The sequence below is a fragment of the Petaurus breviceps genome, unplaced genomic scaffold (assembly GCF_028583685.1).
Source record: "Petaurus breviceps papuanus isolate PSGF00001 unplaced genomic scaffold, PetGlider_PUasm1.0 178, whole genome shotgun sequence".
NCBI classification, from domain to species: domain Eukaryota; kingdom Metazoa; phylum Chordata; class Mammalia; order Diprotodontia; family Petauridae; genus Petaurus; species Petaurus breviceps.
Genome location: NW_027185777.1, coordinates 16,130,640 through 16,158,637, shown reverse-complemented (window position 1 = coordinate 16,158,637; position 27,998 = coordinate 16,130,640). Strand labels below are relative to the sequence as shown.

Below are 27,998 nucleotides of genomic sequence, written 5' to 3'. Positions count from 1 at the left end.
AGGTCTCATATCTAAAATATATAGAGAACTGAGTCAAATTTACAAGAATACAAATCATTCCCCAATGGATAAATGGTTAAAGGATATGAATAGGCAGTTTTCAGAGGAAGAAATTAAAGCTATCTATAGTCATATGAAAAAATGCTCTAAATCACTATTGACTAGAGAGATGCAAATCAAAAGAACTCTGTGTTACCACATCACACCTATCAGATTGGCTAACATGGTAAAACAGAAAAATGATAAATGTTGGAGAAGATGTGGGAAAGTTGGAACGTTGATGAATTGTTGGTTGAGTTATGAACTGATTCAACCATTCTGGAGAGCAATTTGGAGCTATGCCCAAAGGGCTATAAAAATGTGCATACCCTTTGACCCAGCAATACTACTTCTAGGGCTATATTCCAAAGAGATCATAAAATTGGAAAAAGGACCCACATGTACAAAAATATTTATAGCAGCTCTTTTTGTGGTGGCCAAGGACCAGAAATTGAGGGGATGCCCATCAATTGGGTAATGGCTAAACCAGTTGTGGTATATGCCTGTAATGGGATAATATTGTGCTATAAGAAATGATGAACAGGTGGACTTCAGAGAAACCTAGAAAGACTTATATGAACTGATGCTTGAGTGAGGGGAGTAGAACCAGGAAAACATTGTACACAGTAACAGCCACAGTGTGCAATGACTGATTTTGATAGACTTAGCCCTTCTCAGCAATGCAAGGACCTAAGACAATTCTGAAGCACACATGATGGAAAATGTCAGCCATATTCAGAGAAAGAACTATGGAGTCAGAATGCAGAATGAAGCAGACTATTTTCTTTTTTGCTTTGTTTTACTTTGTTCTTTTTTTCTTTCTCATAGTTTTTCCTCTCCATTATAATTCTGCTATGCAACATAACTAAATGTGAAAATGTGTTTAATAGGAATGTATGTGTAGAGCCCATATTAGATTGCAAGTCATCTTGGGAGGAATGGGGGAGGGAGGGAGAGGAAATTTAAAACTTATGGAAGTGAATGTTGAAAACTGAAAAGAAATAAATTAATAAAAAAAAATTTTAAAGGAATTAAATGGGAATTTTGGGGGAATTTTGTGAAAGCTGCAGATGACACGCAAAGGCCAGCGGATGACATAGAGTCTATGACCAAATACTTAACCCAAATTTTATCCCATAAGCACTACATAAAAGAAAAAGGAAAAATTCAGACTTCTCCAGTATGAAGGGAGGGCCAAAAAATTTTGAACAGAATTTCAAGATCACAAAGGTGGGGGTGGGGGCACCCTCCTAATCTCTGTGATGTGGAAGAGCTAACTGTATAAAATTTTTCAGAGACATGTATACCAATTCCCTTCAGTAGACTGTAACTTCTCCAGGGGAATATAAAGCCCTTGAGAATAGGGACCATTTTGTTTTTGGTTCTGAATCCTAAACTCCTAGCATAGGCTTTGTACACAGCAGGTGTTTAATAAATGTCTTGACACAGTAGGTTATAGGGGCCAGTTCTTCCAAGAGGTGATTTTGTCAGTGTGGATGGTCCCTCAACAAGATAAATGGAAAGGCACCATCCTGAGAGTCAGGGTCTTGGCCTTGACCATGATTTTCTGTGTCTCCTAGAGCAAGTTCCTGGACTTATGTGAGCCTGAGTAGCCTAATGGTTAAAGATGGTGTAATGGGAATGTAAATTTTTAAGATCTTCCCTGCCCCTAGGCTAAAGTGCACCTGGACACTGGGGTGGGAGGCTTGTTTTTCAGTAGATACTTTTTGATTGGCCAGTGGGTCCAGAAGGTTGTTACATTCTCTGAGCCAGGAGAAAGCTATATAAGCCCTGATGGGAGGCTTTGATTTGGGGCTCACTTTGAGAAGTGTTCTGTGATTTGATCAGATGAGACTATGGGAAGTCATTGTTGAGAGCCCCCCGGCTTTGAAAAACCCAGATGTTGATTTGGTATGGATGTAATGGTTGGACAATCTGGAAATCTGTCTACTTGATTTGTTTCTCTGTCTTGATAATTCTGTCTGTGTACTCTGAAGTTCAGAGTGCTGACCTTTTTCCCCTGAACTAGGTAAACGATACATATTTGACTGATTTAAAGTAAGCTTGTTAACCCATTTTGAGTTGCTTTCCTTTAACAAAGCAGATCCAAGAACCTGTGTTGGAGGCAAACCCTGGGGATGCTGGGGTGCTTGCTGCTACAGATGGGTCTGAATGGATGCCCTCTCAATTAATTTCCAGCCTTCCTCTTCTATCTTACCATTCACCAGTGAAGGTTGCAACCCTTCTACAATTTTGACGTGGCTTTCTTGAGTTACTGTAGCCCCCAATATTTATTACCCAGTTAGTGGTTAAGAGTTAACTCTCTAAAACAGAGCAGGTTCCATCTTGCATTGGTAAAAGGAGTTTACTCATCTGGAAGTTCCCTATGACAATAGTCACAGGTGCCAGCCCACCCTTTTTTGTGTGATGGACCCCTTTGCCAGTCTAATGAAGTCTATGGACGGACCCTTTCTCTGATAAAGCTTCTAAAAGTACCCCCCCACCATGATACATGGAATGACAAATGAAACCAAAGGTTGGTGAAAACAAAAATATCATTCCCCCCTTCCCCCTCTTCTTCCCCCTCCCCTGCATTTGAGTTCACACACTCTCTGAAATCTGTCCTTGTGCCTAGGTTAAGAACTCTTGTTTTAAAGTAATAAACAGCTCAGGGCTTACCAACATTGATGGGCTGATGACAGACACATGGTCTGTCCCTAATCCCTCAAAGCCTGATCAGCTTCATAGGAAAGAACAGAATTTATGATTATTGGCTTAGACTTTGAGAAGCTATGGTCACCTTCACACAACAAAAATAACTCCCACTGAAGTCTCACCTTCAGACTAAAAAATTACTTTGCCCAGGACAATCCATGAGGTAGACAGTGCAAGTATCTCTCTCTCTCTCTCTCTCTCTCTCTCTCTCTCTCTCTCTCTCTTTCATAGCTGAGTAAGGTGAGATTCAGAGAATCTAGATACACAGTTAGCACTCTGGCTAAAGAATTTGTCCCTGGGTCTCCTGACTTTAACTCTAGTTCTCTCTTCATTTTGCCAATGCTAAGAATATTGCCTTATTTCTGCATCAACAGCTCTGCTCTGGTCCTGACTTCTTCCCCTGGATTTTGCCTCTTGGCCAGAGAGAGGTGGGCAGCACATTCTTAGGGAGAATATCCAGGCAGCTGTGTTTGTTTTGATTTACAGCTAACTGATTTTTTACTTTATTTTTTTTTATGATAGTGCCAAGATGCAAGCATTAGGACTAACCATATTGAGCATAACAGAGAATACTTATTCTGTGTAGTGAGCTGAGAGCTGGACTTGGAGACCAAAAGATCTGGGTTCTGATCCTGCCTTCTTAGTTCAGTAGCTATGGGTGAACTGCTTCACTCCCTCTAAACCTCTCTTTCCTCATCTATAAAATAAGGATAATAATGCCCGTAGTACTTAGCTCACTTGTCTCATGTGATATACAAGCATATATCATAGATAATGTATAAGATAATATCTAATGTATAAAACAAATGCTTTGCAAACTTTAAAATGCTATCTGCATGCCTGTTATTATTTTTGTGTATGAACCACAAATACAGGCTTATGCATGGGTTATGCTACTCCCAACACAAAAGACTTCAAAGGGACAGAAGGGCAGCTGACCCACTTTTATGAGTGACCCTCAAAGCTCACTGCTCCCTTCTTCAACACATTCATATGTAGCCCAGATCATGCCTTCTGAGAAACAAAAATCATGTTAAGTAATTACCAGGTCTGTTTGCTTGAGACTGAAATCTTGGAAAGAGCATTGAGTGTCTATGAGGGGCTATCAGAGGAAATTTCCTCCCTTATGTTTATATAAACAACACAGATGATAGATTGGTAGAGATGGAAGGGGCCTTAGAAACGGAGTCAACTACCCTCATTTCGTTTTTCCATTGGAATGGAAATATTAAGAAATATTGAGATTTCATTTAATATTAAAATTTGATCAAATAAGTGCCGGGAAGTCACCACAAAAGCTTTGGTTTGCACCAAGAGCTACAAATCCACCGAACTAGTATTTTTCACTCCCCAAAATGGCCTTGTTCTTGTTCACTTGTTCAGTTCTGTCCATCTCCTTCTATCCTCCACTATCTCCAGAAGTCTGTCCCAAGCTCATGGTCATTGCTTCCATGACACTATCTATCTCTCTCATCCTCTGCTATGATTTAGTTCCCATTTTGCCTTTTTTCCACTGGGCAGTCCTCACAGTTGAGTTATTTCTTTTGTCTCTAGGCAATCTGGCAGACAAGTAGGTGGGTTTGTTGATAGAGTATTTGGTCATGAAGACTCATCTTCCTGCATTCAAATCTGACCTCAGACACTAGCTGGGTGACCCTGGCCAAGTCACTTAACCCTGTTGGCCTCAGTTTCCTCATCTGTAATATGAATTCCAGTATTTGTGCCAAGAAAACCCCAAATGGGGTCACAAAGAGTTGAAAATGACTGAAGTTGGAAACAACAGGCAACCTGGATTTGAACAAACCTTCACTTTGTTATTAGTTTCAAAAAATTAATTCACAAGAATTTATCTCTCCCTCCTACCACCCTCCCACTTCAATTTTCAAAAATAGAAAAAGAAAATCTTCATAACACACAAGCATAGTTCAGCAAAACAAATGGCCCTGCCATGCCCATGTCCAAAAATAAGAGTCTCATTCTGCATTTTTAAGTCCATCACCTATCTGGCAAGAGATTTCATCTGAAGTCTTCGGGGGACTCAGGAACACCTCATTTTAAACATATGGAAATAGAGGCCCAGAAAAGTATAGGATTTTTACTAGAGTTATTATGAGGAGTTTAGTGACTGAGCTGGGAAGACAATCCAAGTCTCCAGATTCCAGGTCAGGTATGCTTGCTTTGATTTCATCATACTACACAACCTCCACAAACTAAAAGGATCCAAAAGAATGGGATTTTGACATCTCTAGTCCTTTCCTTCACCTCTCATCCCTAAGAGCATAGCAACCTCCAGAGATGTTGGTTTTATAGTGAAACAAGGCTGGGCGGTTTGATATCTTTTTCAGTCTGGCCTCTGGGGGTCCCCCAGCCCAGTTTCCTGGCTCATAGAGCTAGGAGAGGTGGTTGGAGGAGTAGTTAAGGGGAAGGGAGAGAGAGACCAACCACCTTGGGAGGTCTCTTATGTGTCTGTGCCAAGTACAGGACTGGTCATCCCCCAGTCCTACTCTCCAAAGATCTCCTATGTTAACCAAGTGTAACCAGAGTTGGGTAGGTTGGAGAGGAGAGGATTTCTCTACCTGCCTGGGTATCAAGGTATTTTTCAGAGCACCAAGGCTAAAACTGGAGCAGATGTCCTAGGGCACCTGCAGGTCCCTCAAGCAACCCTGAGGCACTCAGAAGGGACTATGGGCTTCAAACATGGCATGGGAGGGTACCTCAGCAGCCCACCTACGAATTCAGCAGGAATCCCTACAGTTGACAGCTTCTCCTTGCCCATGGCATGATGACCAGATGCCGCTAAATTCCCAGGTGTTTCCAGATGGCTAGGGATACTTTCCTATTTTATTTGCTCCATATTTATACTGACCAGCCAGCCTGGGTCCTGTAAAAAGTTCTCATCCTATGCTGGGGCTGCATTTCTTCACCTGAAGGGAGAATGAATCCAGTCCATTCACCAAGTTTTCTATAACCAGCCTTTTATTTTTTGTGTGTGTCCTATCTAGAAATTTCAGCGTCCAAGGTTTCTCTACATACCCCTTCTGAGACCACACTTTAGTGTTTTGGAAAAAGCACTTTCAGGTATCTCTGAGATACAGACAGGACTCTAGACTGGGCTAGTCTCTGCCAACCCTAACACCTCCAAATCTAAGATGCAGACCTCCACAGTTTCCCGAGCCTAGATCCTTTGCATTTTTCCCTGAGGTTTTCCCTCCATTCTAATTGCATTTTCTTCTGCGGGGGTTTAGTTTTGCATTTTCCTGGTAGATGAGTCATTGATGACTTCCCCTTTCACATACCAAATGAAAACATACCTTTTCCCAAGCGGATAATCCCGACCCCCACACTGATTGCTATGCCATGAAACACATATTTCTGTTGTTAAATGGCCTCTGAATGAACTTCAGGAGGAGGTGGGGCTCCGACTTGTGCGTTTTCAGAGCATGCCATCTACACGATAGTCAGGGACACTACAGGGTAGTCACAGGGTAGCAGCAAAATGCTACTGAAGGGGCCATTCATCCCCAGCCCCATTTGAAAATGTCCTTGGAACTTTAAGCTTCTGGGAATCCCCCGGGGGTGGGTGGGAAGAATAGCCAGGTCCCTCTGGGAGGTGATGTAGGAGGCGAATCACCCCAGGAGCCTGCTTTCCCAGTCCTACCTTACCCTATCCTCCACGCCCCCTCCAACTTTGCCTAGCTAGCGAATTCTTCCATTCCCAGCCAAGCACTGCGCTTTCAGCCCAAGGACAGCTTCATTGGAGCAAATGCTCCAAAGCCAACCTGAGATGTAGACCTCAAACAACACCACGCTGGTCAAATTGTTCGGCTTCCTCCAAACGCAGCCGCCGCAACTACAAAAGAACTCCCGCACTTTCATGGAAAATCAACTTGCCTGGTGAAATTCACCACCCAGGCTCGCTGCTAACCCTGGAACGGACCCTGCGGCAGGCTCTCTGGGAGCTTCAGCCACATAAAGGGCTACGACACAGCTAGCAAGCCCAAACAGTGTCTGAAAACTGCAGCTCACAGCGCTGAGCCTTCCCCCGGGAGCAGCGCTCATAATCTGCTTGCTGAGTGGGTCACGGAATGTGACATCAGTTCTCCAAGTTTTCTGCTTTTGAGAGTCAAGGGAAAAAAAGGCTTCTGAAGAGAAATCCAACGCATGAAGTTAAAAGACTTTGGAGCAGCCACATGCACAAGAGAAATCGTGTTCCCTTTCCCCCCCTTCTCTCTGCCATGCACTGTCTCGAGTTATAAAAAGCAGCAGAGAGGGACACGCTTGAATGTAACTCCATCTTTGAATGATTCTGTTACTTACCCTTCATCTGTCTGCTGTCTGCTGAGGAGGGAAGGCAGAGCTCAAATTTCTGGCTTTCATTTTCCTCCATTGTCCCAGCCTCCAGCGCACGCTCCCCACTCCTAACTTTAAAAACTGCAGTTCTGAGCCCAGCCAGAAAGAGGCTAGGAGGGGGCTGGTGGAGGGCTGGGAAACCCCACCCTGAACAAGTCTCTTCTACTGGGCAAAGTCTCCAGCAAAAACAAACTGCATTCCAGACGCCTGGGCTATCTGCTCCCTGGGACTGGCCCTCGGTGGAATGGTGGGCAGTACTTTGTGAGGCTGGAGCAGGACCAGCCCCCAAGCCGCTCACACTCAGGGCCCCCAACAGGTGATGATGGGTTTCCTACGCAGGACTTCTGGCCGCCTGTTCTCCAGGGCTCCCAACTCCAGAAGCACCGCAGCCAACAGGCATTATTAGGATAGGAAACATTTCACACATGATTCCAGGCATGCATCTATGCTGGAATCCAGACTTCTTTTCATCTCAGACACAGGACAGAATCTTTTCACGAAATACATAAGAGTATATATTTTTTTAAAATACCCGACTGCTGAATCCCAAACATTTCACTTAAATTCCTTTTAAAAAGAAAAGGAACTTGAAAGAAATAGTTTGCATAGAGTTTCTAGGAAGACAATTCCAGCTACTACTAACTTTACAGGGCCTAATGAATATCTAGCAGTATAGAATATAACTTGGACCACTTTAATGGAATCAATTTCAGTCATTTAATCCGGACTTTGGAAAGAAGACCTAGGCAATTGTCTGGACATTTTTCCCTCTCTCAGACCACAAATTGGAAAAGTAAACTGACCCTTCAAATCTTGACTTAATTACAAATAACAACTGAGAAACAATTAAACACATTATTCTTTGGATCCGTTTGGATTACATTGAACACACATTTTTAAAAAATTACCTACAAATATTTATTTTGTTCTTGACTCAGTCCTTGAAAAACTGGCATAGTTCCCAGAAATTGAAAACAGGAGGTACAATATCCACACAGAGAAGATGGGAAAGACAATCTAGACCATATTTTAACTCTGCTGTTTCTGACAGCTAAAAAGAACACAATCACTAAACAATGTGATAATTTAGTCAGCAGAGTCCTGATGATTTTAGAATACAGAGTTAATAGTAGTAGATGGACTGTTACTCCCAAGGAGCCATCCTTTGACCCACTTTCCAATCTGTTTAGATGATGTTTTAGCTTAATTTAGACTAAGATTTGGTACACCACAATGGTTGGCCCATCTTCCTAACTATGACCTTGAATCACCTGTGTGTTTTGGAAATGTGGAGGACATATTCTTCTCATTCATGGCAAAAAGATGCGGAAGCCTCCAAAGAACAGAGGATATGGACAAAAAGGAAATTAATTCTGCCAGACATTCCCAAAAGAGATTGGGAATGGGAGAAGGTTAATGACAGGGAAGGAAGAGGGGACCTTTTATGGTCACTATTCTTAATATTCAAAAGGAACATAGTGAACTTTCCGGAAAACCACTATGTGCAGTTGGGCTCACACAGTAAATAACCTAAGGGCTCAATGACTGCAGAGACTTTATGAGGTAATCTTTACATAAAGAGAACCTGATCTTAGACCTTTTCCCACCAATAGTAAGAGGACAAATGTCTTTGAACAGGCCTGCATTTTGTCTTTAGTATTTCTTAGAGTTTAGGGATTGGCAAGAAATAGTCCTTGCTCCTTCATTGTTTACAACCTCTTTTCAGGGCCCCAGGCCTAAAAAATGTTGATCCTTGTCTAGGTCACAGGATGGTCTCTGCCAGATGTCCTTCTTCCTGATTTCTGACTCCTAAATGACTGGCTTCAGTTTGTCAAGAAGCCAGTCTGGTCTGTCCTTACCTGTCATTTGACAGAATGCAGAGACCTAAGCCAGAAGGAGATAGTAGCTTTGGACTGAAGTCTCACAGAATCTGGGTAGAAGCAATCTAATTTGTGTGCAGGCCTTTGCATATTGGTGACTTACTGGAATCTTGTGGGAAGTAAAGGATCTGCTCTTAGACTTCTATGGATCCCTAGATGGCTGAGGCAAGGAGGATCCTTTGCCAGCTCTGAGCTCTCCTTAGTGTAAAGTAGTATTTCTCTAACTTTTTGGTCTTAGGACCTCTACATTCTAAACAAATTATTGAGGAAGCCCACCAAAGAGCTGTTGCTTATGTAAGTTATACTGATCCATATGTACCACATTCAAAATGAACATGTCTTAGTATTATTATGAAAAGTTTTGACCCTGTAGATCTCCTGTCTCGGTGACCCCCAGGGGTCTTTGAGAATTGCTGAAAGTCAGGCAAATAAACTCCCTGGGATATTGCCTCCCCTCCCCCACAGTCAACTCAAGCAACAGCCTAAGTAGACATTCCACTCTCCAAAGAGCAAAACTTTTAGCGGAATGCCCAAGAAGACAAAGAAAGAAAAGGAAGAAAGACATCAAGACAAGGAATAAGGAATCATGCAACTGGGATATTTTTTTTTAACAGCAAATTTTTTTTTCTTAACACATCTGAGTACTTCCTGCTGTCCTGTATGTCCTGGTTGAGACAGGTAACAGAATGGAATATTTAAAAAATACCAAGTGAATAAGCCTGTGCTGACTCCCAGAATCTCACAAATGGCAAGAACCTCTGAAATCACAGAGGTTCACCTATTGCTTGATATTCCCTGTAAGGGCTGTCCTTGAAGACATGGGGGGATGGCAGGGGTGGCGGCACTCTTTGATTCTGTTGAGGGGCACCATCATACTTCCTTCTAGCTACTCGGCTCCTAAACTCCTGGGTCATCCTATTCTCTCATTCTCCTTCATCCAAGTCTCCAAGGATTACTGCTTCTGTCTCCACATCTGTCCCATTGGTCTCTGTCTCAATATTCACCCAGCCATCGCCCTCCATCAGGTCCTCCTCAGCTCTTGTCTAAGGTCCCTTGTAGGTTGAAATCTAGATGGCTGAGTAAATAGAGCATTGGGCCTGGAGTCAGAGAGACTCACCTTCTTGAGTTCAAATCCAGCCTCAGACACTTGCTAGCTGTGTGACCTTGGGCAAAGCAAGTTAAGTCACTTCACCCTGTTTCCTCATCTGTAAACGAGCTAGTGAAGGAAACAGCAAACCACCACTCCAGTATCTTTGCCAAGAAATGACTGAATAACAACAACCCCTTCATCCAACTGATGATCCAGTCAAACTACCAAATTTGCTATTCCCTGTTCACAATAATCAATTTCTTGTCTCTACAACTTTGCATAGTCTATCCCCACCCCCACCCCTCATCTGATATGATCTTTCTTCTCACTTCCTATAACTGCTAACTCACTCCACTCTGCCTCTGAAGCTCTGCCTGGGGTATAAGATGTTCCCTCCAGGTTAAGTTTATCATCTCTAATCTCATCACCATACAGCAAACTCAAGAGTTGACTGACAGCACCTCCCTTGGCCTGCTCTCTCCTCTGACTGGCAGTCAGAGTATAAAACTGTATAGAACAAGATGGCGCCTCACTGAGTACCACCCCAGCCCTTCCCCTTTCTTGCCTCCTTTCTGTGTGTTGCCTATCCCCCTTTAGACTGTAAGCTTCTTGAGGTCAGGAACTTTATTTTTATTAATTGTATTCCCAGTGTTTAGCACATTGCCTGGTGCATAATAGGTGATCATTGTTGTCCTTCATTTTGAAGAAGACCAATAGCAATACAGGGTGCTCAATAAATGTTAATTATATTGGACTGGGGGCGGCCGGGTAGCACAGCGAGTAAGAGCATAGGCCCCAGTGTCGGGATGACCTGGGTATTGAATCTGGGCTCAGACACTTAGCATCCACCCAGAAGCACCTGGCCATGTAACCTTGAGCAAGTTACTTAACCCTAATTGCTTTAAAAAAAAAATTATATTGGACTGGCTCTCCAACTCTGAGAATGCCTTTGTTGTTGTTGTTATTAGGCTGTTTCAGTTCTGTCCAACTCTTTGTGCCCTCGTTCTATTGGCAAAGATACTAGAGTGGCTGGCTATTTTCTTCTCTAGCTCACTTTACAGATAAGGGAACTGAGGCAAACAGGGTCAAGTGACTTACCCAAGGTCACATAGCTAATAAGTATCTGAGTCTAGACATGAACTCAGGGAGATAAGTCTTCCTGACTCCAGGCCAGGTTTTCTAATGACAGGGCCACCTAGGTGACCCTGAGAATGCCTGGCTCCCTTCAAAATTCAACTAAAATACCACCTCCTACATGAGGCCTTTCCTGATCCTTTACCACCTACCAGATGCTAGAGTCTCCTGGACAATTTTCTGAATTATTCTGAATATATTCTGGTTTTGTTTGCATGTGTACATGTTTTTTCCCCAACAGAATGTGAACTCCTTGAGGGAAGGGCCAGTTTACTGTAGTCTCTGTAATTCCATCACCATGGATAGTATAATGCTTGTTGATTGATTTATTCTCCTTTTGCATAGTTCAACACATTGGGAAGTTTTTTTTTATACCTAGTCAAAAACTGCCTCTCTGCAATTTCTACCCAGTAGTCCTATCTAGGAATGATTAAAACAGTACTGATGTCCTCATGGCAGCCCAATAAATACTTCAAAGACACAGCCCTCATGTCTCCCCTATCCCCTACAGTGGATAGAGCCCTGGACATGGAATCAGGAAGACCTGAGTTCAAATCTATCTTTGAGTACTTATTAGCTGAGTGAAGTCACTTAAGGGCTGCCTGCCTCAGTTTCCTTATCTGTAAAATGATGATAATACCTCAAAGGGGGTATTGTGAGCATTAAATGAGATAATATGTATAAATGTTTTGTAAACATAGAATAATTACATATATTGGGGTTTTTTTAAGTGACTGGTAAAAATGATTTTTTTTTTTTGCAAAATGGAGGTTCTAGGGAAAAAATGGCTGTATCCTGTGTTTGTCATTAATTTGGTAACTTTTGAAATTACTGAAGACATCCAGCTCTCAATTTCCTTGGGAATCCTTGGGATTCAAACCAGGTGAGCTTTAAGTAGGGCGTCTTCTTGTTGAAATATGTTTGCATGTTTTCTTTCCCATTAGAGTGTAAGCTTCTTGAGGGCAAGGTCTCTCTTTGCATCCCTAGTATTTGGAACATTGTAAATGCTTAATAAGGGTCAGCTAGATGGTGCCATAGTGCACAGGGTCTGGAGTCAGGAAGACCCGAATTCAAAGCCAGCCTCAGACATTTACTAGCCATGTGACCCTGGGCAATTCACTTAACTTCTGCTTGCCTTAACTCACTAGAGAAGGAAATGGCAAACCACTTTGCCAAGAAAAGCCTATGGTGACTGGTTCATTGACTGATTGATCATGCTGTGGTCCATGGGATCATGAAGAGTCAGACAAGACTGAACAATAACAAATGCTTAATAAATGTTTATTGAATGACTCTAATTAGTTTTTGAACCTGTAGAAAATATTACAGGGCAAGCATACCCTAAGTGGTGCTGGGAGTGACAAAGATCCAAGGACAATGAGGTGAGACAGCCACAGGTGAGGCTATAGTCTGGGGTTGGATGGGAAACATGCATCTGTGTCTTGTCCATTTACTAAGGGTTTGCTTCAAGAATTCATCCTTGGTTCTCTTCTCTTTTTCCTCTATTTTTTTTTCATGTGGTAGTTTCATCAGCTCCCATGAGTTCAATGATCATTTCTAAGTAGATGTCACCACATCTATATATCCAGCTCTAGTTTTTCTCCTGAGTGATAGTCATACCTTTTAGGTATCTCAAACTGCTGGTCGGTCTAGGGGCATCTCAAATTCAACATGTCCAAAACAGAACTCATATTTTCCCCTAAAAGAATCCTCTTTCCAATTCCCCTTTTGCTGTTAAGTGTACCACTATCCTCTCAGACATTTGGGCTCATTAACTGGAATCATTCTCATTCCTCTCACATCTAATTCACTGACAAATTTTATCTTTCCTTTCATAGTATCTCTCATGTATTCTTCCCACTCACCTGACCACCACCCTTGTTCAGACCCTCTTTACCCCTCACCTGGATACTGCAACAGCCTTCTAACTGATCTCCTTGCCTCCTGGATCTCCCCACCACAGTCAATCCTCCATTCAGCTACCAAAGTGATTTTCCTAAAAGGGAGGTCTATTTTGCTCCTCCTCTCTTCTACCCCCACTCCCACTACTCAGTAAACTTCAGGGGCTTTTTAATAAATGTAAGATCAGATATAAAGTCCTCTGACATTTAAAGTTCTTCACAACCAGGTCCCTTCTTACCTTCCCAGTCTTATATTTTTTTCCTTCTCCATTCACAATATGATTCCATTATACTAGCCTACTCCCATCTCCATGCCTTTGAACAGGCTGTGTACACCCCCACTCCTGCCCTGCTCTCCCTTGAACGAAATCTTTGCTTCTGGGCTTTTCTTGGCTTCCTTCAAGATTCTCCTCAAATACCACTTTCTACAGGAGGCTTTGCCTAGTCCTTCAACTGCTGGTTGATCAACTCTCAGATTACCTTCTAACTGTTCTCTATATATCTTGTACCTGCCTAATTATTTACTTGTTCTCTCTCCCTGGCTTCTGGAGAGCAGAGAAGGTTTTAGCCTTTCTTTTCTCCCCAGTGCTTAGCGCAGTATCTGGCGGAGTGCCTGGTACATTAATGTTTGATGATTGACTGATGGAAGGAGTTCACTCTAGCTGGCCATCTGGTAGCCTACCATTTTATCTAATTATTCTTATTACCCAGGTGCTATGCTCTGATGAAGAACTACCAGTCAGTTCTATCAGCCTCCTCTAAATTTTGTACTCTAAGATTGGAATCCTGGATTAAAGCATCATTAACTCTAGTTACAGCTCCTCTTTCCAAGGTCCCATCGAATTCTATACCTTTGATCCTTTGAGCTCCAAGAAAGTCTCTATTGCTGGTTTGGGGATATGTCAGTTTTCTGAAGAAAAAATACTGCATTCTAAGTGTAGTGAATTTGGGGTTTAATTTAATTTGAGCATTGTTAAATCCCTATCATACCCCATCTGCCTACTACTGTACTTTGGAATTTGCTGTGAAAGGTACCAAAAAATTTGGATGAACTTGAAATCAGATTTTCTCCCAATTCTATAAGAAGTTACAATTTTGACACCAGAGAAAATATGAGTGTGGGAGGGGGTGAGGAGGGGAAAGACAAACTTTAAACTCCATTTCTGTTGTGCAGGGAAGGGATAAGTCTATTTGGTTGGCATTTGTTGGCTCCATGTTGGTAATTCATCCTCTAAACAAGCTCACATAAAAGGAGTTCCAGAGGACTGAGAAAGCCAAACATTGATCTAGGATGGCCTTAATAGAGCAAACTGGGATTATGCAATAAACAGCTAAATGATTACTGAAATATGCTGTTACTGGTGTTACTGGTTTTGATGGTGCAACTTAAATCGATAATAACCCCTAGGATGAGTGTGAGTCACCAGGAATGTAACTGCTTGTTGAATGAAGGGTCAGCAGAGATATTATCAACTTCTTGAACACAACTGTTTTTAAGAAAGACAGATCAGTGTGAACCATCATCACTAACATTTATATATGGTTTATTATGGGCCACAATGGACAGAGTGCTGCACTTGGAGTCAGGAAGACTCATCTTCCTGAGTTCAAATCCAGCCTCAGACACTTACTAGCTATGTGACCCCAGGCAAGGCCAATAACCCTGCTTGCCTCAGTTTCCTCATCTGTAAAATGAGCTAGAGGAAGAAATGGCAAACTGCTCCAGAATCTTTGCTAAGAAAATCTCAAATGGGATCATGAAGAATTGAATGTGAAAGAAAGGACCCAACAACAACAGATGCCATGTGCCATGCACTCTGCTAAGTGCTTTACCTTGCAACAACCCTGCAAGGTTGAGGCTATTATTCTCCCTATTTTACAGACGAGAAAACTGAGGCAAACAGGGTAAATGACTTGCCCATGGTCACACAACGTGTCTGAATCTGGATTTGAACTCAGGTCAGCATTCCACCCATTGTACCACCTAGTTGCCCCAGATCTAAGTGGGAATGGACTCATAAATTATACTTCAAGTACTTTTGACTTTAAATTCTATGAAGAATGAAATTACTTGACTTAAAGACTTCTTTGATGTCAGAGTATAAAGGGAATAATTAGTGGCAGATGAAGTCCATAAAATTTAATTTGACACAATTTAATGTAAAAAGACCTTGGCTGGTACTGAAATAAAAAAAAAAATAAAACGAATGTTTCACCTCCAGATAACATGTTTGATATATTTCATGTTCAGGTACCCATGCATCATCTAAGAACTCAGAAATCAGAAAATGTCCACATTTGGGAGAGCAAGGTGGCTAAAGAGATTCTCACAGCATGGTGAGTCTGAAGGTTTGGATCAGCATTTATAGACCTGCTGAAATTTCTTAGAAAATATGGTTGGAAGGGGCAGCTAGGTGGCACAGTGAATAGAGCACTGGCCCTGGAGTCAGGAGGACCTGAGTTCAAATATGGCCTCAGACACTTAACACTTACTAGCCTTGTGACCTTGGGCAAGTCACTTAACTCCAATTGCCCCTCCAAAAAACAAACAAAAACAAAAACCATAGTTGGAGTAAGTACTGTGCATGCCTCAGTTTCACCATGTTTGAAATGAGGCAAAAACTAGTTTGGAACATATGTTTCCCCCTCACTTTCCATATATAGGGGCTATTGAAAATAACTGAGAGTAATGGTAAAAGGTTTGTTTTTGTTTTTAGCTAAAGTGCAGCTAGGCAGCACAAATGACGGAATGCTGGACCTGAAGTCAGGAAGACCTGAGTTCAAATTCAGCCTCACATACCTGTTAGCTGTATGACCCCCGGCAAGTCACTCGGCAATGGTCTCAGTGTCTTAATCTGCAAAATGGGGATAATAAAGTATCTACCTCCCAGGGTTGTTATGAGGATGAAATGAGATAATATTTATAAAGAATTTGGCAAACCTTAAAGTGTTCTATGGCACAGTGGATAGAATGCTGGCCCTGGAGTCAAGAGGACCTGAGTTCAAATCAGTATTATAATCATTCCCACAATTCTGCATAAAAAATGCCAATTATATTACTGTGATTTTCCAAATATATTATCCTAAGTGGAACTGTTCTCCTTACCTAGGAATTTGACAAGCTTCCTCTACTCCCCAAAGAGCTCTTAATAATTAATCTCTTCCACAGAAACATTCCCCATCAACCAGAAATAGAGTGGCAAAGGGAAGCCCCATTGACTCCTTTCTTCCCTTATTCCATTATAAGATTGGTCTTTCTCCTCCCCCTACCCAAACTGCTAATGTTTATGTAGCTGATGCACCACACTCAAGCTTATAGACAAGGCATCGACTTTTTAGTATTTTGTTTATTTCCTCCTATTCCTGTTATCTCATGAGATGTCTCAAGAGGTCGATGTCACAATCTATCCGCTACCTTTTCATCCAGTGTGTGACTCTTATCCACATCCATTCATAAATCCCCATAGAAGATCTATACAGCATACTGGAGGGCCTGCTCCTGCTCCAGATCCTTTCATTTTTCATGGATACCACCTGTCACATTCAGACTGTCCATCTGTCATCCCTCATTCTCTATCTGCTTATCACTTTTTCTGGTCATCGTTGCTGTTCAGTCATTTTTTACTCACGTCCAACTCTTCATGATCCCCTTTGGGGTTTTCTTGGCAAAGACACTGGGGTGGTTTGCTATTTCCTTTCCCAGCTCATTTTATAGATGAGGAAAACTGAGATCAATAGGGTTACATGATTTGCCCAGGGTCACAATGCTAGTAAGTATCTGAGGATGGATTTGAACTCAGGAAGATGAGACTTCTTCACTCTAGGCCTGGTAATTAATCCAATTCTGGTCATATACATGTTTAATAAAGTCTTTTAAGCCACTCCTTGCATGCCACTCATAAATGGTCATGCTAACATACACCTTCCATGTGTCACCTTTGGGTCACTTACAGTATACTTTATATGTCTTCATATGTTAAGTGGGGATAATAAAATGTGTACCATTAACATCACAGACCTGTCAGAATTCAGCAACACCACAACTGCAAGATGCTTTGCAGCAGGAGAGTACGTAGAGTATAAGCTGCCGCTATTCACATTATTTTCATTGTCTCTGTTGACCCATGGCCATCAGTCGCCACAGGTGTCTATATTAAATTGAAAGAGAGAACACAGCCACAAGTTTAGCTGCCTAAAGTAAACATTTGGGATTATCATCTGCAGAAGACATCATCTGGAAAATGGCAGACGGTGATTTTTCCCTGATCACCATAAGTGGAGTCTGGATTCCAGTCTGTGGCTTTGAAGTGAAAATTCCAGCTTGTTCCTTATGCCTTATACTGCTGGCTTCCAGCAGCTCTTGGTGAGTGAGCTAAGCAAATGCTGGCAAAGCCCAGGAGGGCCCAAAGTGAAGTCCACTCCAATGTCAGACCAGATGTAGGAAAAGCACTGTTTTATCACCACCCTATGAATGTGGATGCTGCTGTCTTCGTCATCCTCATTCATTTATATTGACTGAAGGCCCACCTGCACTGGGTCATAGCTGATGCCTTTAAAAAGTGACTGATTTGGGGCAGCTAGGTGGTGCAGTGAAATACAGCACCGGCCCTGGAGTCAGGAGGACCTGAGTTCAAATCCGGCCTTAGACACTTGACACACTTATTAGCTGTGTGACTTTGGGCAAGTCACTTAACCCCAATTGACCTCCAAAAAAAAAGTGACTGATTTGCTATGGGAGCTCCATTTATGTTCAACTTAGGGCTTTCTTTTTACTTTCCCCTTCTCAGTCCTATCTTCCATCTCCTTTCCTCTCTGCCCCCAAACAAAACAATACAAAACACATAAGCTGGAGTGATCGACGTGAGTAGAAATAAGGAGGCCCCTTTCTAGAATTATAAGAATTTTAGACCTGGAAAGGACCTTAGAAGATGACCTTAGAAACTGTCTGGTTCAATTCTTTCATTTGACAGACAACACCAAAAGCTAGTGACTTGCCCAGGGTCACCAAGTAAGTGGCAAGGCCAAGGCCAGAACCCTGATTGTCTGATGCTCTGGCTGTTGTTCTTGTCACTAAACTGCCTCACAATCTGCAGGCTTTAATTATACTGTCTTACCATTGAAGAAGTGCAAATTACTCCAGGTTTTCTCTCTCTTCCTTTCTGCAGTTTTTCTTCCCCACTAAAGTCTCATGTGAAAAATGCCTAAGGGTGAGGCTCCCAGTCTGTATTAGGGAGACATTCCTGTTCTTTCACATTTCATTTAAATAATTGGATTAGGGGAATTACTGAATTTTTGGAATTTTTGTGAGTGTCCTAGAGAAGTAATCAATCAAAAATATTTGGAGTGTCTACTTTGTGCCCAATATATCTGTAACAGGTGATGTGGGGGACACTGTAAAAGTTTAAAAGGAAGGAAACAAGCATTTATTATGTTCCTAGTTTGTGCCAGGCACATATTCTTTACAAATATTATCTCTTTTCATTCTTACAACAATCCTTGGTACTAAGGTGCTATTATAATCCCCATTGCACAGTTCAGGAAACTGAGTAAGACAAAGGTTAAGTGACTTGTCCAGGGTCACACAGCTAGTAAGTGTCTGAGGCTGGATTTGAACTAAGGTCTTCCCAATTCCAGACCCAGCACTCTACCTGCTTGGTCCTGTCCATTTCCTTCAGGAAGCTGTTTTGGTTGAAGAAGACTAATGTGATCCTCGTGACAGGGGTCCCGACACAACATCAAAGGCCTGGGTAACTTTCAGGAAATTTCTCATATTTCTGCTCAATCATCCCTATGCAGACATATAACTGAGCAATTCACTGTATGTCACCACCCCGTGTCACTGCTAACTTCCCTTGGAAGCATACAATTTATAATGTTCAAAGAAGAAAAAAAAAGGCTTACTTATGATTTGAAGGAAACAAACACAACTATTATATCTCATCAATATGCCGGTGAAGATCAATAGCCCTTCCCCAGATCAGAGGGTGGCCTCAGGAATTTCCTGAAGCTCTCCATAGCTCCTAACTGGGGGCAACCATTCTTAATCTCGGTAGCTCTTGGTAGCTCCCAGCCAAGTGGCATATCTCCTCTACTGTGGCTATTCATAGCACTTGACATCTGCCCTGCTTCCATCTGCTTCTCACGACTCTTGGCTTCACTAAGAGCATTGCCAAACCCTTTGCCAAAGGAAAAGACTATTTGTCTCAGTTTCCAGTGGGTATGATTTGGAGCATCCTGTTATGGCAGCCAGCACTGGTCCAGGTCAGAATGCCTCCACTCTCATGTCTCCCTCAGTTTCTGCAGACCTCTGGCTTCACACAAGACTTCCCTGAGCAGAAAAGCACACTCTGCCCACTCACCCAGTTCACTGGCCTCTTTCTGCCAACTCTCTGGTGATGTGTTTCTCACCAGAATTAGCCCTTCCATCAAGTCTAGAAGCATTTCTAGAACATTCCTAATTCTCTCTAAACATCCTTCTGGTGTAAACTAGTACAATTATTTGGAGATCCTTACCATTATATCCAAGGCAGTAGGATGAATAGGAAAATCCACACGTACCTCAGCGCGGATGAACATTAGGAAGAGGAAAATTTGCAACATAAATAAACTCACATTTCTGTAGTATTTCAAAGTTTGCAAAGCCCTTTGTCCATAAGAGCATTGTGAAAAAGGTAATACACATATTATTATCATCCCAGTTTTACAGAAGGGATCTTTAGGACCTCCGAAACCTTCATTTACTTATGAAAATGAAGCCAAGAGAGTGGTGTTGAATGTTTTAAGACCAAGTAGCTTCTTTCACTGTCTCCTCTCCTAGGATTTTATTAGTCTAGCATCTAGGGCACAGACACTGATCACAGGACCCTTTCTCTGGCCCGGTTTCCAGATCTCAAGGATCTCCATCACAGACTTCTCCCTCATCATGGTCAGGGCACCGAATTCACTGGGCATGAAATTGACATTAGGTTGATTATCTCAGCAGAGTGGTAAAAGGGAAATGTGACACCAGCCTTTCAAATAGACAGTGGCTACAAATCGACCAAAATTTCAGTACTATCTGATATTTGGTTTTTCTCCCTAAGTTACTGAGCCTCAGTGAGTAATAACAACCCAAATTTATTTTAAGGGGAACCAGGCAGGAGAGAATAGAAGGGATCAATGTAACTCATCACCTCCTCTCTAACCACAACAAACAGCAACAATAGCAACAAACACCAGCTCAAAGGTATATTCTGCTGACAGAGTGTCAGCAGTAGCATATACAAAGACAACCCCAAGGATGTTGTGTTTTAAAAATACTGACATCAAAGTGAAGCATCCCTCCTTCCAGCTGCAGAGCTCAGTCTGGGCCCACAGGATTTCATGTCACTGCTGCCACCACCAGGATGCATTTGCTTCTCTGGAGATAACAAACCAGACCTGACTTACACACGTTCTTACACACACGATGAAGGAAATTGAGCATTTGTAATTTCAGAAGCTAAGAATTCGCAGGAATTGTATTTTCTTCCTTTTTTATTCAGACTGATTCTCACAGACTTGATGAGTGAAATGGACTGTCATTCTTTGCAAGTAGCAGTAACAGTAACAATAACAATAACTTCTACTCCACCAGATAGCAGTAACAATAAAAACAGCAACAGCAACAATCATCATGCTGTCTTAAACATAATTAACACCACCAAAAACCAAGCCAAACAAAAGCTGGGGCTTATACATCATAAGGTTGCTATTTTTTGTGAATGGACAAAACTGAAACCCCCATACTACAAATACAGACCTCAAACTAAACTTGGAAAAGTTCAACCCAGAAACTGTATTGGAATGAGAACATTACTACAGACCAAACTGTTGCCCACATTTGAACTATAAAATCTAAAGAACAATCTTGTGTTTTTTAAACAGATATTGGCATAACAAATACTCAAAATGTCTAAGCTCCATGGAATGAAAAGCCTTCTAAATATAGAGACCTAGCAGAAGATATCAAAGCCTTGTGGGAATAGAAGATCTGTAAACATCCCTGGAGACCCAGCTACTACCAAGGCCGTACCTACCAAGCATGCTTTCAATGAGCTCACATCCTAATACTTTTCCACAACTACAAAGACGCTATTTTGTCTACCTGTGAAATAGTCCATAGAACAACGAATAGTAAGGAATAACTGCAGGAAATCAATTTTGTCCTAGAATTGTTTCTATATGTATCCTCTACTGGAAAAAAAAAAAACATCATAATAACCAGAGTCATGATGTCACATTTTAATAGTACTTTCAGGTCTATACAGTTCTTTCCTCAAAAGAATCCTATAAGGAAACACCATATGTTTTTAGAATGAGACTTGGCTATGTAGTCAGAGGACCTAGATTCAAATCCTGCTTCTCCTACTTATGATGTGTGTGACCTTAGGCAAGTTGATTAACCTCCCTGGGCCTCAGTTTCCATATGTGTAAAATAATGGGATTGGAACAAATAGTCTCTGAGATCCAGATCCATGATTCTATGAAAGGTAGATAATGAAAATATTATTATCCCCATTTTATAGATGAGAAAACTGAAGCTCAGGGATCGAAACAACAGAGTTTTAAATAAATAAAGAGTTGAGTTGGGAAAGTGACCTCCTGTACTTGTTGAATTTTATATCAAGAAGAATTTTGTATTTCAGTCCTTGGACCATAGTTTGAAATTCTTCTTTTCTCAGAGCAAAAGACACAGGTTGGTTTTGAAACCATTCTCTTCTGTAATCCACCCCCCAGCAGGTATGTATTATCTGTTTCCCTCTATTTCTCTTTGTCTGCTTAGCTGCCTGGCTTCCTGGGAGGAAGCCTTCAAACTGATCCCCCAGTCAGCTCCAGGGTAATGTTAGAACACAGACCTAACATGAGAAACTCTATAGACTGGCTGACACTCCAGATGTTGGTAAGGAAGGCTTGCTTTCAGAGACTTTTATGGGTAGGCCAGGATGATAAGAGGTAGCTCTCTCCTGGTGTTCACAATGACACCCAGGAGTGTCTAGTGACAGACTGGTGTCATACAGCCCTGACAAACAACATGAGGTGATTAAGGGATTTCCATGAAAGCTATCAGGTTGTTTAGACATAGCTTTCGAAAGCCATATGACTTAAGCCAGTTCCTGTCCAAAAGACTCTAAACACTATTGACAAAATACCACCTTTGGGAGGTGGGCAAGTTTTCACCTGGAAGTTGTGTTTTAAGGGTTTTAGAAATTTCAAAATTCTAAACTATAGAGAAGGGGTGAGAGAGCTTATTTAGGGATAAGAAAGATACTCTGGGAAAAAAAAAAGGAAAATAGAACATACCTGTAAATTATCTAGTATGATTCTAATTAGAGTTTGGTAGCTGGGGTAGTAGATAGGGTCAGGAAGACCTGCCTCAAATCCTACCTCAGACACTTAAAGCTGTGTGACTCTGGTCAAGTCACTTAAACCTCTGTTTGCCTCAGTTTCCTCATCTGTAAAGCCAGGAGTTTGGGCCTGATGGACCCTTTTAGCCTAAGTCTATGTTTTTAGGACCTTAGAGCAGAGACTTTATCTTTAGTGTAAGGTTGAGGTTGAGGCTGACCAGGGCAACATACCCCTTTCTCCTCCCAAGGAACATACTTAATATGATGCTAAAGAGATCCCAGTTCCGGAAGAGTTCATACCTTTCAAAAGATCTTTTTCAAGGGATTAACACCTACTTAAGGAGACTCAGGAATTCATTTGCAGCCCTCCCTAGCTGCCTCCCCCATCCTTTGCTCCTTCCCTCCTCAATTACTCTGTATTTAGTTGGTATATATTTTGTATTTATTTGTCTATGTACACATTGTTTCTCCTAAAGAGAATGTAAATTGCTGGAGGGCAGGAACAATTTCATTTTTGTCTTTGTATCACCAGCACCTAGCAGTGCCTGGCACAAACCCATGATCAAAAAAATGCTTATTCAATTGAACTGGGAGAGCTGCTAATGGTTACTGCTTTGAGAACTGGTGGCCTGCATTAATTAGGTCACAATGCTCCTATTCCTAATGATCAACCAGTATCTCACCACTACCTGGAAGAACCAGTCTCTCTATTTCCTCCTTTCCCCAAGCATTCTCTGCTTATCAGCCTTAGCCCTTTCCTATTACTGTTGATAGTACCACTATGTTCCTGGTCACTCAAGCTCAAAACCTAGATGTCTCCTAAACCTCTCATGTTCTCTCCACCTTCCCCGTCAATCTACTGCCAAGACTTTGTTGATTTTACCTTTGTAATCTCTCTCACCTATGCCCCCTTCTCACCTTTGCCACCATGTCACCCATACAACTACCCTGGTGTAGGCCTTTGTCACTTCATATCTGGAATGCTGCAATAGCCTGAAGATTATCTGTCTGCCAAAAGTCTCTCCCCTTTCCAGTCTATTTCCCACTCAGCTGTCAAAGTGATATTCTTAAAGGGGAGGTCTGACCATGTTCTCTCCCCTTCTCATCTCCCCCACCCCCAACTCAATGAACTCTGGCGATTCCCTAACACCTCCGGGACCAAATATAAAACCCCCTGTTTCATAACCTGCTCCACCTTTCCAGTTTTCTTAGACCTTCCACTCCCTCTCCCTTTGCCCTCTTCCCACCTTCCACTACTCTGAATCCATTTACACCAGCTTTCTGGAGGTTCCTCACACAATACTCTCTATCTCTTGGCTCCAGGGATTTTCACTGACTTTCTCCCATGCCTGGAATGCTTTCCTTCCTCAACTCCAAATCCTGGCTTCCTCTAAGTCTTCACTAAAGTCCCACCTTCTACAGGCAGTCTTTCCCTAACCCTCTTAATTCTAGTGACTTTCTTCTGCTGAGTACTTCTAATTTATCCTGCACATGGCTTGTTTGTACATAGTTGTTATAGACTGTCTTTTGCCTTTCCTTGTATCGCCAGGGTTTAGCGCAATGCCCAGAATGCAGTAGGTGTTTTTTTTTAAAAGATGCTTATTTAAAAGGTGGCTGACTGATATTGCTTCACAGCCATCACCTCAGAAATATCAGAAGGAAGGGGATTAGAATCTCGACAGACCATCTTTTAAAGTTCATCAACTCCTATCTTAGCTACCCCTTTGAGTTAGGGCTTATGATCTGTATGCGGAATTCATTCCAAGTTCTAATAGATGTAAAGGACAGCCAAAAGGATGGTTGAGCGTAACCAATTAGAAAGAAGAAAGGCACAGATGATTTGAACAAAATCAAAAGATGTCAAAGCAGAAACAGATAACTTCCTTAACTGGCATGACTGTACACAATCAGCTCTTGGTTACTTTTATAAGGGTTATTCACATGTTCTAGAAATCTCTTCTGGACCACTTCCTACCTATGCTATCATGACAGTTGGACTCACTCTCTATTGACTATGAAATGACTCCCTCATCTCATACCTTTTTAGCTATGAACATAAACCCCACATTTTTCACCTGCATCAATGGAATGGAACAGAATAAGATTTGGTGATTCAGATGATCTCTTTCCTTCAATTATCCCCAGATAACAGGACATTTTGTAGGAAATCACAGTTAATGCTTTACTTGACAATTCCCCCTTATATGGCCTAGGAAAAGAGACAACATTGAGCCTTGAGGAGTTTTTAAGAAACTTGGGATGGTTAGCCCGAACAATTTGTTAACTCTTAATTGCAGGAAATACAACAATCAGAAATGGCACAAAATAAAATGGGCTGTTTCAAGGGAGGATGGGTTCTCCCTCAATGGAAGTATTCCTGCAGAGGCTAGATTAACACTTGCCAGGTATATTATACTGAGGATTCCTTTTGGCTGTGGCTTGAATTAGATGGCCCTCGAACTCCCTTCCAACTTTAATTTTCTAATTCTCTTAGTCTACCACTATGGTACTGTTAATGATTTTATTATAGACAATTTTGTTTCTTAGCAGCTTAGCAGCTGGGAAAAGTTTTAGCTATTTTCTCAGTTGACTCAGAAGTCAGCTAATATAACCTGTACCTGAACAGGAATCTTTTATAATATATCCCTAGCAAGTGGTCAGTGAGCCTGTCTGCTTGGAGATCTCCATTTATAGGGATTGGGGAGGAACACTCTCTTTGGAGACAGCCCACCCCACTTTTGAGCATCTCTAATTGTTAAGAAGCTTCTTCCTTATGTTGAGCTAAATTCTCTGACTTCTCCATCCTAATCTTGCCCACTGGGGCCAAAGAGAACAAATATAACTATCCTTCCAAATGACAGCCATTAAAACCTTTGAAGAAAGTCATCATGCTCTCCACCCCTACTCCTCTTCGAATTTTCCCTGTGCTGTTGAGGGTATCACTATTTTCCCAGTTATCTGGCTCTCAACCTAGGTCTCCCGTGAGGCCTAGATAAATGGACAACCCTTAGGATTAATAAATCTTCAAAAGTGGAAATGCAAATGCTTAATAATCACTTGAAAAAATGCTCAACCTCAAATAATCTGAGATGTAAATTCAAACAACTTTGAGGTACCACTTACCTATCTAGTAGACAAAAAATAATCAAAAGCAATTAAATTTAATGTTGTCAGGATTGTGGAGTAACAGATACACCATTTATTCATTATTAGTAGTGTCAGAAATCTGTAGAATTTTTTTTGGAAATCAATCTGACAGAATGTAGTAAACATTACAAAAATAATTATACCCTTTGAACCAAGGATTCCACTGTTGGAAATATATGCTAAAAATGTTATTAAAAACAAACAAACAAAAAGATTGAACCAGGTAAAGCTTTTCATAGCAGCCTTATATGTAATTTGAAAAACAAATAACTAAACAAACCCCGAAGAAACCTAAACATCCAATAATAGTGCAATGATTAAATAAATTGTCATATACTTATGTAATAGAATGTTATAATGCAATAAAGACCAGTGACTATGAGGAATATATAGAACTCTGGAAAGGTCTTTATGAAATAATGGAGCATGTTGTAGAAAATAGGTCACTGTTTTTGGAGCCAGGGAGACCTGGGTTCAAATACTGCCTCAGATACTTACTAGCTGTAGTGATCCTAGACAAGTCACTTAACTATACCTCAGTTTCTTCATCTGTAAGATTAGTGTGGTTAAATTTGGTGGTCTTTATGGCCTGTAATGCCAAGCAAAGGCAACTTCCCAAGGTTCAAAATACCAGCCTAGGTGCTCTCCATTTTATTCAGTGACAAATTAAGAACAGAGATAATCAACATATAGCATAATTCAAAATACAGCATTTACCAAGTGTGATTCAATAATCTCCAAGTACTACCCCATCCCTGGACATTACATTCATTTAATCAGTCACAAACTCCCTCTTCTAAATACTACTCCACCCCTATGCTAGACATTCATTTAGTCCATCACAAAGCCCCTCTTCTCAAATGGAGATTAATTTCCAATCATAAGTAAAGCACATTCATTTGTTTAATCACAGAGCACAAAAAAGTCAAAAGTTTCCCACCCTTGGATTACAACTGAATCTACCCCAGAGTTACAACAAGCTTAAGCACAGCATTTAATACCCAAATGGAGGTCTTTTCTTCATCTTGACAAGAGGCAGGTTCTCAGCAATCTTTGTTCCTGGGGAGACAAAGCTTAGCAAGGCCACAAGATACATTGCCAGTGTCTTAATCAATTCATTCTCTGTCTGCAGAACAGTCCTAGGACCCCTGAAAACATTAGCAAAACCCCCTTCCAGGATTTCTGTAAACATACAACAAGAAAATCCTTCTTCAGGGCTTCTGAATCAACAGCAAGGTTCCAATACCTCTGCAACAACAGCACTGTCCTTCACCAGTGGACAGAATTCACTCTCTGTCTGCACAACAGTTTCTGGAGCTCTGAACCAACATCAAGGTTCTAAGACCTCTGCAACAACAGGACTGTCTTTCACCAGTGGACAGATCTGGCAAAACAACATCAAAACAGACAGACAAAGTACCAGCATAACAGCCATGTCTCCTCAGTCCTTGACAGCTCTGGGTGGCAGCTCTCAAAAGTCCTGGGCAATTCAAAGTGGCCCTCAGCAATCCTCTCAGTCTCTCTCTGCCTCCAAGGTGCTGCTTCCAAAAAGTTCTTCTGCCTCTCTCCTTTCTTGTGTCTCTCCAAATTTACATCACCAGCTCCTCCCAGTTCAGCCCTCTCTTTTCACATCAACAAGTCCATCCCACAAGTGGGATTAACAAGCTCTGGGTTTTAACACAATCAAACCAAAAACCAAGCCAATACAGGGGGATCTTTAAATTCAATTACTATTACATGACCCCTTCCAGATATGAATCTATGATTCTAATTCAAAACAAATAAACATAAAAGAAATGAAAAATAGGAAAGAATGAATGACAACATAAAAAATAAAGAATTCTGATTGTGACTTCTAGAAGAGAATGAAAAGTTACATTTTGTATGTTGAGTTTAAATTGTCACTATGCCATTCAATTATTTATTGATATCCCATATAAATTTATTATACATAGGACAGAGATATGAACTGAATTTATGCTTTTACTGACAGAGGAATTCACTGATGAAGAAATTCTGCCAATGCAGTCAGTAGTTTCTCTTAGATACTTGCCCAAGCCCCAAGAAGTCAAATGACTTTCCCAAGGTCACACAACTATGCATCCAAGGCAGACCTTGAACCCAGGTCTTCCTGGTTCTAAGGCCACCTCTCTAACCATTATATTACACTGCTTCTCCTATAACATATAATTTAAAAACATCATCCTTGCCAAGTGTTCATATAGCCACTGTTGGAAGACTTTCAGCAAGGAGATTACTCTCACCAATCCATTATACTCTTGGACAGTTTTAATTTATAGAAATTTATTTCTAGGGGCGGCCAGGTAGCACAGTGAGTAAGAGCACCGGTCCCAGTGTCGGGATGACCTGGGGATCA

At 41.5% G+C, this 27,998-nt stretch overlaps 1 protein-coding gene across 12 annotated transcripts in view; it reads right to left on the bottom strand.

The window, feature by feature from the left end:
- Positions 1–27,998, bottom strand: part of KIAA1217 (KIAA1217 ortholog) — a 586,069-nt gene that overhangs the window by 396,893 nt on the left and 161,178 nt on the right. The window contains exon 1 of one of the 12 annotated variants that reach the window (XM_069086303.1): positions 7,072–7,482. The exons of 10 other annotated variants lie outside the window; for them this stretch is intronic. In XM_069086303.1, coding sequence (XP_068942404.1) covers positions 7,072–7,141 — 70 coding nt within the window. In that variant the 5' untranslated portion in view covers positions 7,142–7,482. Of the gene's footprint in view, positions 1–7,071; positions 7,483–27,998 lie in introns of those variants that run through there. One more of the 12 variants, XM_069086307.1, reaches the window with a different exon arrangement.